General features: G+C 47.4%; 1 protein-coding gene across 1 annotated transcript in view; it reads left to right on the top strand.

The window, feature by feature from the left end:
• The window catches only part of ASB18 (ankyrin repeat and SOCS box containing 18), a 76,110-nt gene extending 63,055 nt beyond the window's left edge, over window positions 1-13,055 (top strand). Inside the window, exons 5-6 of the mRNA XM_068991688.1 lie at window positions 11,494-11,607; window positions 12,870-13,055. Of these exons, the coding sequence (XP_068847789.1) occupies window positions 11,494-11,607; window positions 12,870-13,055 (300 nt within the window). The remainder of the gene's footprint in view (window positions 1-11,493; window positions 11,608-12,869) is intronic.
• Window positions 13,056-17,132: the final 4,077 nt, after the last annotated feature.

Below are 17,132 nucleotides of genomic sequence, written 5' to 3'. Positions count from 1 at the left end.
AAAATGATACTGAAAGAGGAACTCCCCAGGTCGGTAGGTGCCCAATATGCTACTGGAGATCAGTGGAGAAATAACTCCAGAAAGAATGAAGGGATGGAGCCAAAGCAAGAACAATACCCAATTGTGGATGTGACTGGTGATAGAAGCAAGGTCCGATGCTGTGAAGAGCAATATTGCATAGGAACCTGGAATATTAGGTCCATGAAGCAAGGCAGATTGGAAGTGGTCAAACAGGATATGGCAAGAGTGAAAGTCGACATTCTAGCAATCAGCAAACTAAAATGGACTGGAATGGGTGAATATCACTCAGATGACCAAATCAGTCATAGCTCTCTCTCTCTCTCTCTCTCTCTCTCTCTCTCTCTCTCTCTCTCTCTCTCTCTCTTTCTCTCTCTCTCTCTCTCTATGTGTGTGTGTGTATATATATATATATATGTGTGTGTGTGTGTGTATATATGTATATATGTATGTATAACTATATATATTTATATATCCCCTTCCTCTGCAGCCTCCCTCCCACCGCACCCCCCATCCCACCCCTCTAGTTCATCACAGAGCACCAGGCTGCCATCTACAGATTTTTAAAGAAAAGGCTTAGATGCTAGAATTCTATATTCAACCAAGATAGCTCGTATTTTACCGGCAAAAGAAAGACACATTTAGATATCAAAGGTTCATAAGACATGCCTTCTGAGTGCTTTTTAAAAAGAGCCGAGGCAGGAGGCAGCATGTTTTAAAGAGGGTATTAGGATGGATGGTTTTGAGTAGACTTGAGAGAGATGAGGGAATCAGCTAAGCAGGTGTCTGGGGAAAGAATAGCCCAGTAGATAAGACGAAGTCCACGACTCCAAGGCTGGAGTGAGCCTGACCCACGTTGGGGGACAACAAGGGAACCAGTGAGGCTGAAGGTGGAGAGAAGCCGTGGGACAGCATCAGGAGGTGAGAGAACTGGAGGAGGGGACAGGCCGTGGGGTCCCCGAGGCCACTGCAGTGACATTAGCCACTGGATTGGTTTGAGCACCGGAGTGGTATACCCTGACTGACATTCTCTGAGGCTCCTTGTGGTCTCCATGTTGAGAATCTCCTTTAGGAGGAGCTGCATAGAAGTGGAGAGATGGCTTAGGAGGTTGTGGCCACAGTCCACCTGAGGGATCATGCTGGCGTGGACGAGGGTGGTAGTCTGAAAACAGGGAACACCTGGTGGCCTAGTGGCTAGGATTCCAGGCTCTCGCGATCACAGTCCAGGTTCAGTCCCTAGTGGGGCAACTGAGATCCCACAAGCTGTGCAGCACAGCCAAAAAGGAAAAGAAATTATGGATTCTGGATATCTTGTGAAGGTAGGGCCAGCAGGATTTCTTGACAGATTGGATGCGGGATGCGGGATATGTGAGGAGAGGAGTTAAAGATGACTCCAAGGCTTTAAAGATGACTCCAAGGTTTTTAGCCTGAGATGTTGGAAGGATGGGTGTGCCATCGAGCGGTAAGGGGAAGCTTAGGGAGAAAGGACGTCTGGGGCTGGGGGGAGTCTCGGGTGTTCTGTTTTTGATGCCTTAGTGTAAGATAGAGTCAGCCACGAGGAGATAATCAAGTAAGCAATTGGATATTCAAACCTGGAGGTTGGTCGGGAGGTTTGACCAACCTGGAGATAGACTTTAGAGAGTTGGTGGCATTTGGATGGTGTCTAAAGCCAGAAAATGGAATGAGATCACCAGGGAGGGAGAGCAGAGACGAGGAATGAGGACTGACTCCAAGGCCATCCCAGCATGAGAAGACGCGCAGGCGAGAGAGCAGCAGAGGCAACCGAGTAGAAGCAGCAGCGTGGGTGGCGAAGGAATGAGCGTGTGGCTTCTGGAAGCCAAGAGAAGGACATATCCAAGTGGAAGATGCGGTTAGCTGTGTCAGAGGTGCTGATGCGGCCTGAGGGGAGGCAGAGCCCTGACCACCAGGTTCAGCCAGCTCAGGGGTGCTCTTGGCAAGGGCTGATTGGGTGGGGTAGGGGAGGCTCAAGGCCAAAGGGAATGAGGGTACTCCAGCTGCCCAAGAGATGATGGGGAAAAACCATCTCAGGAATGGGAAACTCAGTCTGCAGAGTCTCTCAACTCAACCTCTTAAATATCTCTCAAAGTCCTTCTTCTTTTTCCATCCTGGCTGCCACCAGCTAAGTTTAGGCCACCATCATCTCAGTGGTAAAGAAGGCACCTGTCAATGCAGGACGTAAGAGACCCTGTTTTGATCTCTGGGTCGGGAAGATCCCCTGGAAGAGGAAATGGCCACCCACTCCAGTACTCTTGCCTGGAGAATTCCGTGGACAGAGGAGCCTGGAGGGCTACAGTCCAGGGGGTCACAAAGAGACACGACTGAGCGACTGAACATGCACAAATCTCTCCCCTAGATTGCAAAAATATCCTCGTAACTCAACTCTCTGCCTCCAATATGGCCCCATGGAACTCTTCTCAACACTGTAGCCATGGTGATACTTCTAAAATTAAAATCTGACCCTGTCACTTCTCCACTCATCACCCTTCAAGGGCTTTCCGGTGCCCTGAAGATAAAGCCCAGCTTCTTATCGTGGCTGACAACACGCTTCCAGCTCTGACCTGCTATCCTCTCCAGTCTCAATTCTCACTACCCACCGCACCCCCCATGTCAAACCTCACATCACAGTCAATATTGTTTATATATGTATATTTTATTTATTTACTTATATTTAGCTGTGTTGGGTCTTTGCTGCTTTGTGAGAATTTCTCTAGTTGCAGCGGTCGGGAGCTACTCTTCATTGGGATGCGTGGGCTTCACATTGCAGTGGCTTCTTTTGTTGGGGGCACAAGCTCTAGGGGGCGTGAGCTTCAGCGTTTTGATGCATGGGTTTAGTTGCTCCATGGCACATGGGATCTCCCTGGACCAGGGGTGGAACCCGTGTCTCCTGCATTGGCAGGCAAACCTTCATCTACTGCACTCCAAGGAAGTCCCACAGTCAGTACTTTCTGTTCCTTCTCACCTCCCATGTCTGATAATTCCTTTCTATACCTTGAACATCCTAGTCCTCAGAACTCTCCACATCTTTTGGAACTGCTGTCCCATGTCTTAGCTTGAATGTCACTTCCTGCAGAAATCTTTCCTTGACCAACTCACCACACCATTGCAAATCTAGGTCTGACTCAGCTGTCATTTCTAGCACCTGGTGATTCCTCCACCAGAGTACTATGGCACCTACATATTTATTATTACTACTAGCATCATGAGAAACGCTGGGCTGGAGGAAGCACAAGCTGGAATCAAGATTGCCAGGAGGAATATCGATAACCTCAGATATGCAGATGACACCAGCCTTATGGCAGAAAGTGAAGAGGAACTAAAAAAGCCTCTTGATGAAAGTGAAAGAGGAGAGTGAAAAAAGTTGGCTTAAAGCTCAACATTCAGAAAACGAAGATCATGGCATCTGGTCCCATCAGTTCATGGGAAATAGATGGGGAAACAGTGGAAACAGTGGCTGACTTTATTTTTCTGGGCTCCAAAATCACTGCAGATGGTGATTGCAGCCATTTCCTTACTCCTTGGAAGGAAAGTTATGACCAACCTAGACAGCATATTAAAAAGCAGAGACATTACTTTGCCAACAAAGGTCTGTCTAGTCAAGGCTATGGATTTTCCAGTGGTCATGTATGGATGTGAGATTTGGACTATAAAGAAAGCTGAGCACCAAAGAATTGATGCTTTTGAAGTGTGGTGTTGGAGAAGACTCTTGAGAGTCCCTTGGACTGCAAGGAGATCCAACCAGTCCATTCTGAAGGAGGTCAGTCCTGAGTGTTCATTGGAAAGACTGATGCTGAAGCTGAAACCCCAATACTTTGGCCACCTGAAGTGAAGCACTGACTCCATGGGAAAGACCCTGATTCTGCAAAAGATTAAAGGCAGGAGGAGAAGGGGATGACGGAGGATGAGATGGTTGGATGGCATCACCAACTTGATGGACATGAGTTTGAGCAAGCTCAGGAAGTTGGTGATGGACAGGGAAGCCTGGCATGTTGCAGTCCATAGGGTCGCAAAGAGTCAGACATTACTGAGCGACTGAACTTAACTGAAGGAAAGACATATTGCCAAGTTAACTGAGTGGTCAATCCAAGGAGCTGGAAAGAGAAAAGGAGAAAAGAATTAATAAGATGAAGGCAAAAATTAATGGGTTGGAATATTTTTAAAGAGAATTGATCAAAGAAATTCAATAGCTGATTTCTTGACAAAAAAATAATAATAATTAAAATAGAATTCCAGCAAGACATTAAATATGCAAAACACAGTGCAGAGACAATCCCTGCTGCTGCTGCTGCTGAGTCGCTCCAGTCGTGTCCGACTCCGTGCAACCCCACAGACGGCAGCCCACCAGGCTCCCCCATCCCTGGGATTCTCCAGGCAAGAACACTGGAGTGGGTTGCCATTGCCTTCTCCGGAGACAATCACAGTGAGTTCCAGATGAGAAAGGGTGCTTATTCCTAGATACAGTGCAGATAACCACCCCGTCCAAATTTGTTCTCCACCTGCATGGACCCATCTGCACGTCTCCTGGCTCTCTGCTCCCTGGGCTTCATCAGGGCAGAGTCCCAGAAGCCAGGGAGGAAGGAGAGTGAGGTGAGAGGGTGTGTTCACTAGGTACCCTCTCAGCTTGAGGTTGGTGTGAGTGTCCCTCTGCTTCTGGTGAGACAGCCCACTCCGTTCCCTCACCCTGCAGGCCCAGGAGTGGGAATCAGCTCCACTGCCAGCTCTGTGTCAAAGCACTGCCCCTCGTGGTTATTCTGCACACACACCTGGCTAAACAAGCCCTGGATCAAGAACCCTCCTGGAATAATCTCAAATGTGCCCTCTGTTTCCTATTACCACCCTGACCAGTACACCTGCAATGCTGAATTTTTTTTTTCCAGGAAAATATAGATGAACAAAATTAAGCCAAGAATAAATCAAAATAAAATATGCCAGTAACTGTGAAAAAATAGAAAATATTATCACCTGCAGCTAAAGGTTCAAATGCAAAGTCCATCATGCTTTCTTATTTCCTATAATTATCTACTTTTCAAAACCTCCCAGAGTATTAAAAAGATAGACATCGTCTCAGACAGTTTTACTAAGTTAACACTGAGTGACATGAAAACTTGACAGTAATGTTAATAGCTCAAAAAACTAAAACTGTAAAGCAAACTTATTTATTAAACGATGAAAAATATCTTAACAAATTGAATCTACCATTCTATTTAGAAGACTAGCCAAATAGAGACTGTCTTATGAAAGGCAAAATAGGTCAGTATTGGATCATCTTTTTGTAGCAATTTGGCTAGAAAACATTAAAACCTTAAATCATGAATCTAGTAATACAGAGACATTTCCTTAACTTAGAACAAAGTACTTATCCCTCCACGGATCACAGCTTTGCCATGGCAAAGGGCTTACATAACTCGAGGAAGCTCTGTGCTATCCCGTGCAGGGATACCCAGGACAGACAGGTCATGGAGACAGGTAGTGGAGAGTTCTGACAAAATGTGGTCCGCTAGAGGAGGGAACCCACTCCAGTATTCTTGCCTGGAGAGCCCCATGAACAGTATGAAAAGGCAAAAAGATATGACACCAGAAGATGAGCCCCAAGGTGGGAAGGTGTCCAATATGCTACTGGGGAAGAGTGGAGGGCAGTTACTAATAGCTCCAGAAAGAATGAAGACACTGGGCCAAAGCAGAAATGATGCTCAGGTTTGGATGGGTCTGGTGGTGAAAATAAAGTCCAGTGCTGTAAAGAACAATATTGCATAAGAACCTGGAATGTTAGGTCCACAAATCAAGGTCGATTAGACATGGTCAAGCAGGAGATGGCAAGACTGAACATTGACATCTTAGGAATCAGTGAACTAAAATGGACGGGAATGGGCAGACTTAATTCAGATGACCATTGTATCTATTACAGTGGGCCAGAATTTCTTAGAAGAAATGGAACTACAAGGAACTATGTTCCTTAGTCAATAAAAGAGTTCAAAATCCAGTACTTGGGTACTGGACAGAAACTGTAAGGACCTAAAAGAAACAGAGGAGATTAAGAAGACATGGCAAGAATACACAGAAGAATTATACAAAATGGTCTTAATGACCCGAATCACCACAGTGGTGTAGTCACTCACCTAGAGCCAGACATCCTGGAGTATGAAGTCAGCTGGGCCTCAGGAAGCATTATTACAAACAAAGCTAGTGGAGGTGATGGAATTCCAGCTGAGCTATTTAAAATCCTAAAAGATGATGCTGTTAAAGTACTGCACTCAACATGTCAGCAAATTTGGAAAACTCAGCAGAGGCCACAGGGCTGGAAAAGGTCAGTTTTCATTCCAAACCCAAAGAAGTCAAAGAATATTCCAACTACTATAGAACTGTGCTCATTTCACATGCTAGAAAGTTTATGCTCAAAATCCTTCAAGCTCGGCTTCAGCAGTATGTGAACTGAGAACTTCCTGATATTCAATCTGGGTTTAGAAAAGGCAGAGGAACCAAAGATCAAATTGCCAACATTCGTTGGATCATGGAGAAAGCAAGGGAGTTCCAGAAAAACATCTGCTTCATTGACTACACTAAAGCCCATCATTTCATGGCAAATAGAAACAGAAACGTGGAAGCAGTGAGAGACTTTATTTTCTTGAGCTCCAAAAATCACTGGATGGTGACTGCAGCCGTGAAATTAAAAGATGCTTGCTCCTTGGCAGGAAGGCTATGGCAAACCTAGACAGCATATTAATAAGCAGAGACACCAGTTTGCTGACAAAGGTCCATATAATCAAAGCTATGTTTTTTCCAGTCATCATGTATGGATGTGAGAGTTGAACCATAAAGAAGGCTGAGCACCAAATAATTGATGCTTCTGAATCGTGGCGCTTGGCAGTCCCCTGGACTGCAGGAAGATCAAACCAGTCAATCCTAAAGAAAATCAACCCTGAATATTCATTGGAAGGACTGATGCTGAAGCTGAAGCTCCAATCCTTTGGCCACCTGATGGGAAGAACGGACTCACTGGAAACTCTGATGCTGGGAAAGATTAAAGATAAAATGAGAAGGAGACAGCAGAGGATGAGATAGTTAGATAGCATCACGACTCAGTGGACATGAATTTGAGCAAACTCTGGGAGATAGTGAAGGACAGGGAAGCCTGACATGCTGCAATCCATGGGGTTGCAAAGAGTCAGACACAACTTAGCGACTGAACAACAACAAATTTATGTGAATTCACAAAATTTATTTTTTGTGAATAAATTTTGCCAATAAATTCACAAATTTATGTGAAACTACTATCCAAGATTATGGTGAAAGATTAGAGACAGTCCTATTAAATTTAGATGATGCCTCTTATCAATTACTGTCATTTAACATTGAATTTTAAAGCTCTAGTCAATGTAATAAGACAAGGAAAATAAATATTAATTTGAGGAGGATAAAATATTATTTGCAAAAATGATTTTCTATCTTAAAAATAACCTTAATAAATAAAGTATATTTATAAATCAGTGAGGCTTCCCTTGTGGCTCAGCTGGTAAAGAATCTGCCTGCAATGTGGGAGACCCGGGTTCAATCCCTGGGTTGGGAAGATCCCCTGGAGAAGGGAAAGGCTACCCACTCCAGTATTCTGGCCTAGAGAATTTCATGGACTCTTTAGTCCATGGGGTTGCAGAGAGTCGGACATGACTGAGCGACTTTCACAATGGTAAAAAAGAACACAGTATAGAGAAAATGAGCAAAAGACATAATCTAGCAATTCATAAAAAAAAAAACAAATGTCAACCAATAGTAAATATTTCAACTTGTCCCTATAAATTTAAATGATTAATGAGATGATCTAGGTAGGAAGAAAGAGGTCCTCTCATACTCAGTTCTTCAAAAAGGGTAACAACTTATACACTTACAGTTTGACAGTATGTTTTAAGACCTTTAAAGTATACACTCTCATTGGAAACCAGAATTGAAAGAGACACGTGTACCCCAGTATTCCTCACAGCACAATAGCTAGGGCATGGAAGCAACCTACATGTCCATCGGCAGAGGAATGGATAAGGAAGCTGTGGTACATAGACACAATGGAATATTACTCGGCTATGAAAAAGAACACTTTTGAGTCAGTTCTAATGAGGTGGATGAAACTGGAGCCTATTATACAGAGTGAAGTAAGTCAGAAAGAAAACCACCGATATAGTACATTAACATATATATATATGGAATTTAGAAAGATGGTAATGATGACCCTATATGCAAGGAAGCAAAAGAGACACAGATATAAAGAATAGATTTTTGGACTCTGTGGGAGAAGGGGAGGGTGGGATGATTTCAGAGAATAGCATTGAAACATGTATATTACCATATGTGAAATAGATTGCCAGTCCAGGTTTGATGCATGAGACAGGGTGCTCAGGGCTGGTGCACTGGGATGGCCCTGAGGGATGGGATGGGGAGGGAGGTGGGAGGGGGGTCAGGATGGGGAACACATGTATGCCCGTGGCTGATTCATGTCAATATATGGCAAAAACCACCACAATATTGTAAAGTAATTAGCCTCCAATTACAATAAATAAATAAAAACTATGGAGAAAAATAATAAACATTAAAAAGGGGGAAAAAAAGTATACACACCCATTGACTTACAGTACTCCTTCCAGCGATTCAGTATAAGCAATCTAAATAAGAAAGGTTGGACACAGAGAAACTATATTCAAGGAATTCATTGTTGATAAGATAAAAAAATATTATACAACTTAACAATAGTTAGCTCATTCAGTTCATTATGATACATTCATACAATATTATATGGCCACTAAAAATAATGTTTAAATGCTCATTTGTAATTTTTGAATTGTTCACAATCTATTTTGATGAAAAGTCAAGTTTCAAAATAGTATGCAAATCACTAGCTCGTTTTTGTCTTTTATACTAATTCCTTCCTAAATACAAAACCTTAGTATATACAAAATGTTGATAGGTGTTATCTCTGAAAAAGAGAAGTCTGAAATTTTTAAATCTTGCTTACCCTTCCCTGTGGCTCAGATGGTAAAGAATCTGCCCACAATGTGGGAGGCCTACGTTCGATCCCTGGGTTGGGAAGATCCCCTGGCAACGCACTCCAGTATTTTTGCCTGGAGAATCCCATGGACAGAGGAGCCTGGTGGACTACAGTCCATGGGGTCGTAAAGAGCAGGACGTGATTGAGCGACTGACACTTTCCCTTTCTGTAACTTAAAGGGGTGTTAGCTCTGAAAGAAGCTAGGTAGTGGTTTAGTCAATAAGTGTCTGACTTTTGCCACCCCTGGACTATACCCCTCCAGGCTCCTGTCAGTGGGATTTCCCAGGCAAGAATACTAGAGTGGGTTTCCATTTCCTCCTCCAGGGGATCTTCCCAGCCCAGGGATCGAACCTGGTTCTACTGTACTGGAAGCAGATTCTTCACTGAATGAGCCACCAGGGAAGCCCAGAAAGAAGCAGGCAGGTTGTAAAGGGGGCAGCTGCCTTGAGTGCGTTCAGGAGCCCGTGAGCAGGACGCTGGCCAGGCTTGCAACTGGCTCTGACTGTTGTCTACTGAGGCTGTTTGGTGCCTGACCTCAGAAAAAAATGGCTTAACCTCAGTTTTTCAACTGAGATATAAACAAAACTGGCACTTGGTAAATCCTAAACCTCACAAACAGAGAATAATGAAGTTGCCCTGTTGTTATTTAGTCGCTAAGCCATGTCTTGACTCTTGCAACTCCATGGACTATAGCCCACCAGGCTCCTCTGTCCATGGGATTTCCCCAAAATCAAATCTGAATTCCATCAAGCTTCTAAATCCAACTACTAATTTACAGAAAGCAGAGAAAAAGCGGCATCCCACAGGGATACAATCAGCAAAATCCCAACAGTGAGAAACTCCACAGGATGAATAACCCAGTTTCTTCAACAAATAAATCACACAAAACAAAAAAGAGAGATCTGAAAATACATCGTACCAACCAATGTAAAGCTGTTGGGCTTATCTGAATTCTTATTCAAGCTAACAAATGATTGTTTTGATATAATGGCATTTAAGAGAAATTTATGAATTTAAATATAGAGTATATATTAGATGATACTAAGAAACCAGCTTCCCACATGGTGCTAGTGGTAAAGAATCCATCTGTCAATGCAGGATAGATGGATACAGGTTGGATCCCTGGGTCGGGAAGATCCCCTGGAGGAGGGCACAGCAACCCACTCCAGTATTCTTGCCTGGAGAATCCCATGGACAGAGGAACCTGATGGGCTATAGTCCATAGAGTCGACAGAATCAGACATGACTGAAGTGACTTAGCATGCACGCAGTAGGGAACTATGGTTAATTTCTCAGCTGTTACAATGATTCTGCATTTGTGTTTCTTCTAAACGTCCTTTAAGAGACACACGAATATTTATAGACATGACAGGCTACGTTGAATTTGCTTTCAAATAACATGAGGGAGGGGGGACTGGAAGTGTGGCGAGGGCAGGATGGGCCATGAGCTGATAGTGGGTACGCGAGCATTTACCCTACTGTTCAGTCTACTTTTGTGGACTTTCAAACTTCTCCATGACGACAACAAAAGATTTCTACTTTTAAAAAGCAAACACTTTTCATCTTTATGATGAAGCCAATGGACCTGAATTGCAGAATTTGCCAGTTAGAAAACAAGCACCCTTGGCCAGTAGGGACTACGAAAATAAACCAGAAAGGCCAAGGGGAGAAAAAAAGTCCAACAGCAAAGCAACTCTTCTCCCCCAACTTCCTGACACACTAGAAAACTGAAGCCAGAAATTGGAGACGCCACCCTTGTGCAGACTCCTTCCCCGCCCCACCCCAGCCCCCACCGCACCCCTCCCCCCACCCAGGCGTTCTGATTTCTTTTCTCTGAGCAGCTCTCCAGACCCAGAGAGCATCAGCATATCCCTACGGGGAACTCCTTGGCCCAGACACCTGGGGTCTGACCAGGACCCTATTGTATTGTTAGTTAGTTAGTTCAGTCGCTCAGTCATGTCCAGCCCTTTGCGACCCCATGAATTGCAGCACTCCAGGCCTTCCTGTCCATCACCAACTCCCGGAGTTCACTCAAACCCATGTCCATCGAATCGGTGATGCCATCCAGCCATCTCATCCTCTGTCGTCCCCTTCTCCTCCTGCCCACAATCCCTCCCAGCATCAGGGTCTTTTCCAATGAGTCAGCTCTTCGCATGAGGTGGCCAAAGTATTGGAGTTTCAGCTTCAGCATCAGTCCTTCCAATGAACATCCAGGACTGATCTCCTTTAGGATGGACTGGTTGGATCTCCTTGCAGTCCAAGCGACTCTTGTTACTGGGATGCTATTGTTCCCTGGGAGGGTCGAGAGGTCACACAGCCAGGAAGTGGCTGAAGCAGGATGCAGGCACCCCCTCCCACCTCCCCAGCCTTTTCCACCTGGCCCCAAAACCCTGCCCACCCAAAATGTGTCTCCCACCATTTCCGACCAGGTGCTGAAGAGCTGCGCAGCAGTCCCCGCGGTCATCGAGGTTCTTTTCAACTCCTACCCTCAGCTCCGCGTCTCCGAGTCCTGGAAGGAGGTGATCCCCGAAGAAGTGTTTCAGGTGAGAGGGTGGCCCCTTCTTCCTCCGTTAGTACAGACTGTTGTCTTACTTCTGTTCTCCTATGTGGGGTTTTGCACTCATATCCGGGAAAGGATGAAACATCTGGGGAAGGAAAGAGAAGGGCAAATCGGGGGCATGTCTGAGTGTTTCTGTTTTTCTTCTGGAGGCTCAGTACTGACTAAGCCCATGGGTCTGGTTGGGGTGCTGTGGGCTGTAAGGACCACCCTGGTTTAGGAAGGTCAGGGCTCCATAACCAGTGTCCAAGGGAGGGTGGGCCATGGAGACCCAGACTCCTGTGTGTCCGCTTCATCTTCTGACATCTCAGGATACGACTGAGGCAGCTGCGGGCACTGCATTCATACACGACAAAGTCCACACGTGACTGCTGATTAAGAAAGAAACTTTTTTTGTGTAGAAGCCTCTAGAAAATGGGCCCTCACGTTTTATTGACTTGAGTCCTGTGCAGATTATACACACGCATGCTAATTTGCTTCAGCCGTGTCTGACTCGGTGTGTCCCTACCGACTGTAGCCCTCCAGGCTCCTCTGTCCATGGGATTCTCCAGGCAAGAATACTGGAGTGGGTGGCCGTGCCCTCCTCCAGGGGATCTTCCCGACCCAGGGGTCAAACTTGTATCTCTTAGGTCTCCTGCACTGGCAGGCGGGTCCGTTAGCACGTTCTTTACCACTGGTGCCGCCTGGGAAGCCCCCTGTGCAGATTAGGAATTCAAGGAGATGACCCATATTATCTGAGATCACCCAGAACAGACTTCCCTCTGACTGGGCAGGAGCCACCCTACAGAAAAGTGCCCAGACCTGCTTTGGGTAGGAGCTGGTGGCTCAGATGGTAAAGAATCTGCCTGCAGTGCAGGAGACCCAGGTTGGATCCCTGGGTCGGGAAGATCCTCTGGAGGAGGGCACGGCAGCCCACTCCAGTATCCTTGCCTGGAGAAACCCATGGACAGAGGAGCCTGGCGGGCCACAGTCCATGGGGGTTGAAAAGAATCAGACATGACTGAAGCAACTAACACACACACACACACCACACACACACAGAGTGACTTACACACACACAGAGCGACACACACACAGAGCGACTTACACACACACACACACACACACACAGTGCCTTACACGCACACTCTCTCCCTCATCAGCAGCCATGAGAGGATTCCCCGTGCCATCAGGCCTCTTCTCTCTGGGAAACAGAAGGAAGCGTGCCGGTCCCACGTGCCCAGACTGACACTCCCCACCTCCTTTCAGGTGCACCAGGCTTTCTACCAGTCCCTCTTTGCCTTGGCCCACACACCCCGCTGTCTGCAGCATCTCTGCCGCTGCGCCATCCGGAAATTGTTTGGCAGAAAGTGCTTTTCCCTCGTGCCTCTGTTGCCCTTGCCGGAGTCCCTGCAAAACTACCTGCTTCTGGAGCCAGAGGGGGTTCTGCACTGAAACCCAGCAGTGTGGCCCAGGACACTGTGCTCTTCTGACGGGCCTTGGATGGGACCTCCCACCCACCCAGTGCACAGACCTCACCCCGCTTCAAGTTCCACCTGGGCATGGAGATGGTAATAAAAGCCCTTTCTGCCTCTCAGGGTTGCTTCTGAGAATCGAAACTGAATGTCATAGTACATGTATCACAAAGTACCTTTCCACAGTTCAGTTCAGTTCAGTTCAGTCGCTCAGTTGTGTGACCCCATGGACTGCAGCACACCAGGCCTCCCTGTCCATCACCAACTCCCGGAGTTCACCCAAACTCATGTCCATCGAGTCAATGATGCCATCCAACCATCTCAATCCTCTGTCGTTCCCTTCTCCTCCTGCCCTCAATCTTTCCCAGCATCAGGGTCTTTCCAGATGAGTCAGCTCTTCTCATCAGGTGGCCAAAGTATTGGAGTTTTAGCTTCAACATCAGTCTTTCCAATGAATACCCAGGACTGATCTCCTTTAGGATGGACTGGTTGGATCTCCTTGCAGTCCAAGGGACTCTCAAGAGTCTTCTCCAACACTGCAGTTCAAAAGCATCAATTCTTCGGCGCTCAGCCTTCTTCACAGGCCAACTCTCACATCCATACATGACTACATGGACTACCTTTCCACAGAGGTTGATCTAAAAGGTGTATGTATTTTTCCCAGAGTTGGTCTCCCTGCCCACGATTGTTCAGCCACAGTCCTGCCGGCCCCATCCCCAAACTTCAGACCCTCTGACTTAGGATAGGAAAACATCACACCCCTCCTAGAGCTCAGCACCCTGGGGAGACCCTGCCCCCCTAAACGTGACAAACGGCCACATGCAGAGAGGAGGACACGTGCTTCCGTAACGAGGGCCCCTGCCCAGGAGCCCGCTGGTGCTTCTGAGCGCGTCACCACCCAGAGCCCCTCAGAGGACGCTGGAGGGGTGGTGAGCAGACGCTTTGATCCTGTGTGAGTCTTCTGTCCGACGGCCCCAGCAGACCCAGCCGAGCCAGCTGTGGGGGGGACAGTCTAGGATGCCAGAATCAGACGCAGGCTTGTGGAGGCTGCCCTCAGCTCGGCCTGAGCATCCGTAACAGGAGGAAGCTCTAAAGCCTAGGACTGGATTAACCATGTTTTTATATTTTTTATATTCTGGTGCTTTGGCACCTGGGGCCTTTCGGACCGGGACTGCCCCCCCCCTGCCCAGGGTTAGCCAGTTCTTAAAGACAATAAGCAATGTGCCCCCAAGCATTTTTTTCAAATACAACTCAACCAGCCCAGGGCTCACACCCCTACCACCTCCCTGGATCTCCTGTCCTTATCTTCCCACCCACTGCCCCAACCAGGGCCACCCAGACACCTGGAGGCAACCCCTCTGCCTCTGAGCCCACTGCAGTTATTGAGATGAGCCAGTCCTGTGCCCCCGTGTCCATCCGCATAGAAACTGCAAGCAAGGCTCCTGCCCACATCTCCTCCCCCCGCCCCCACCTCCTGACCAACCCTGGTGCTACCCCATGTGGTGTGGCCCTTCTCTTGGGAACTGTGAGGAATAAACTATCTCTTCACTGGTCTGAAGATCGCTCTTCTCATCTGTTGGCCTTGCATACATGCATGCTAGGTCACTTCAGTTGTGTCCTATGGGCTATATAGCTGGCCAGGCTCCTCTGTCCATGGGATTTTTCCGGGGAAGAATACTGGAGTGGGTTGCCATTTCCTCCTCCAGGGGATCTTTCTGATGCAGGGATCAAATCTGTGTCTCCTTCGTTGCAGGCAGCTTCTTTACTGAGCCACCAGGGAAGCCCTCTGTTGGCCTTACCAGACCTCAAAAGTTAAACCCTGTATTTTACAACAAGGACTCTGAGCATCCTCTGAGGATAAGCAGTGGCTCCATTTTTTTTTCCAGTTTGAGCCAGCACACAGTGCAGCTGGGATGGACCTCAGGCTGGCGGGGACACCATCCCACCGTGGCAGTCTGGAAGGGCGCTTCACATGCCAGCAGATGACTGCTGTCTAAGGTGGGATGTTGTCTGCACCATGAGTGAAGCCCACTGTGGCGCTGAAGAGGGGACCTGGCAGGGCCACCCAGTGAGGGCGGATGTCACAAAAGGAGGAGCCAGGCTGGGTCTTGAGGGATGGTCAGGTTTCAACACAGCGGGTCAGGCCAAGGGGGGCCTAGGACAGCTCGCCCTCCCACACCCTGCCCTTTGAGACGGCCAGTCCACCTGACCTGCATAAGCACAGCTCAAGACCTCTGCCCAAGCCTCTTCCACATAGACATTCAGGAGCCACCGCTGGGTCAAAAGGAAACGTTGAACAAAGGCTGGGGTGCAGGAGGTGCATGCACTATGGAGGGACAGTGATTGGTCCTGAGGGGACGGGCCCCAGGCTTTCACAACTGGAGGGAGGCAGGGCTGGAGGAGCTGGGAGGCAAATCAGGAGGACCTCGAGGATTCTGAACTTCACTGTACAGGCTGTGAGGAGCCATGGAGCAGGTGAGAAGATGTGGTCCTAGTGAGACACTGTGTGTGTATATGCCAAGTGACTTCAGTCCTGTCTGACTCTTTGTGACCCCATGGACTGTAGCCTGCCAGGCTCCTCTGTCCATGGGATTCTCTAGGTGAGAATACTGGCAAGGGCTGCCATTCCCTCCTCCAGGGGGTCTTCCCAACCCAGGGATCGAACCCAAGCCCCTTGCATCTCCTGCATTGCAGGCGGATTTTTCACCTGCTGAGCCATGGGGAAGCCCCAGGGAGACACTGGGAAGTTTCTTTGTCCTGGAAAGGGATGCAATACACTGGAGGAGTCCACGGTGACACCCCAGACGTAGGGCTTCAGATCCAGACTGCTCCACCGAGCAAGAGGATCCGTTCCTTAACCAAAATCGGCTGCAGTTTGCTCAGCTGGGAAGTGAATGCGTGCACACCTCTCGCACTGGGGTAGGGCTCAGCGAGACTATGCGTGACGGCAGCAGGCTTCTCTGCTCCAAAGGGATCTTGTTAAAATGCGGATTCTGACACTGGCATCCAGAGTGGGGCCTGGATGCTGCGGGTCTGGGAACTTTAACATTGCTAACGAGCTTGGGTGACGCCCCTGCCCGTGGTTGGAGTAGGAGTGCATGGTGCAAAGCCTCAGAGCCAGAAGTGGTCAGGAGGAGGAATGCCATAATAAACGGATCCTTCTATTATTATGATTGTCTTATTGTTAGAAGGAAATAGCCTTACGCTGGAATAAAGACTGTAGAAACGGAAAAGCAAAGCGACGTTATTTATGAAAACAAAGGAGGAAGGCAAACAGTAAAAAATACAGCCCCAGAGCCACTGAGCCCTGTCCCCCCGGGATCTTGCAAATGAGAATCTAAGCGAATCTGCCAGCCTGACACAGCCTATTCTTCAAGCTCCCCTCTCCATCTCATCCTCCTCAGAGAACACTTTGGTTGTACTTCTGAAATGTACTAAATTTTAAATATGTTTTGGAGTCCCGCCACAAAGTAGAACTCTTTTAAAACCACACCATATAGCTTTCAGGACCTTGGTTCCCTGACCAGAGATCGAACCTGCACCCTCAGCAATGAAACCATGGAGTCCTAAACCACTGGACTGCCAGGGAGTTCCCCACATTGACTTCACATTTCTAAAACTCTGACAAATAATGACCAATTATTACATTTCAAAAACACACTCCCCCCCCCAAATTACTGCTTAGAACAACCAGATTTTCACAGTGAACCCCAGACAGCTCCCTGTAACTGCCTGAAATTCCTCCACTGCCAAAGAATTCGTCTTCACTATTTCATCCCCAAGAATTTTATTGGACAGCAAGGAGATCAAACCAGTCCATCCTAAAGGAAATCAACCCTGAATATTCATTGGAAGGACTGATGCTGAAGCTGAAGCTCCAAAACTTTGGCCACCTGATGCCAAGAACTGACCCACTGGAAAAGACCCTGATGCTGGGAAAGATTGAAAGCGGGAGGAGAAGGGGGTGACAGAGGATGAGATGGTTGGATGACATTACCGACTCAATAGACCTGAGTTTGAGCAAACTCCTAGAGATAGTAAAGGACAGGGAAGCCTG

This window comes from Capricornis sumatraensis, chromosome 2 (assembly GCF_032405125.1).
Source record: "Capricornis sumatraensis isolate serow.1 chromosome 2, serow.2, whole genome shotgun sequence".
Classification (NCBI taxonomy): Eukaryota; Metazoa; Chordata; class Mammalia; order Artiodactyla; family Bovidae; genus Capricornis; species Capricornis sumatraensis.
Note: the sequence above shows the minus strand (reverse complement) of the source record. Positions and strands in the feature narration are given on the sequence as shown.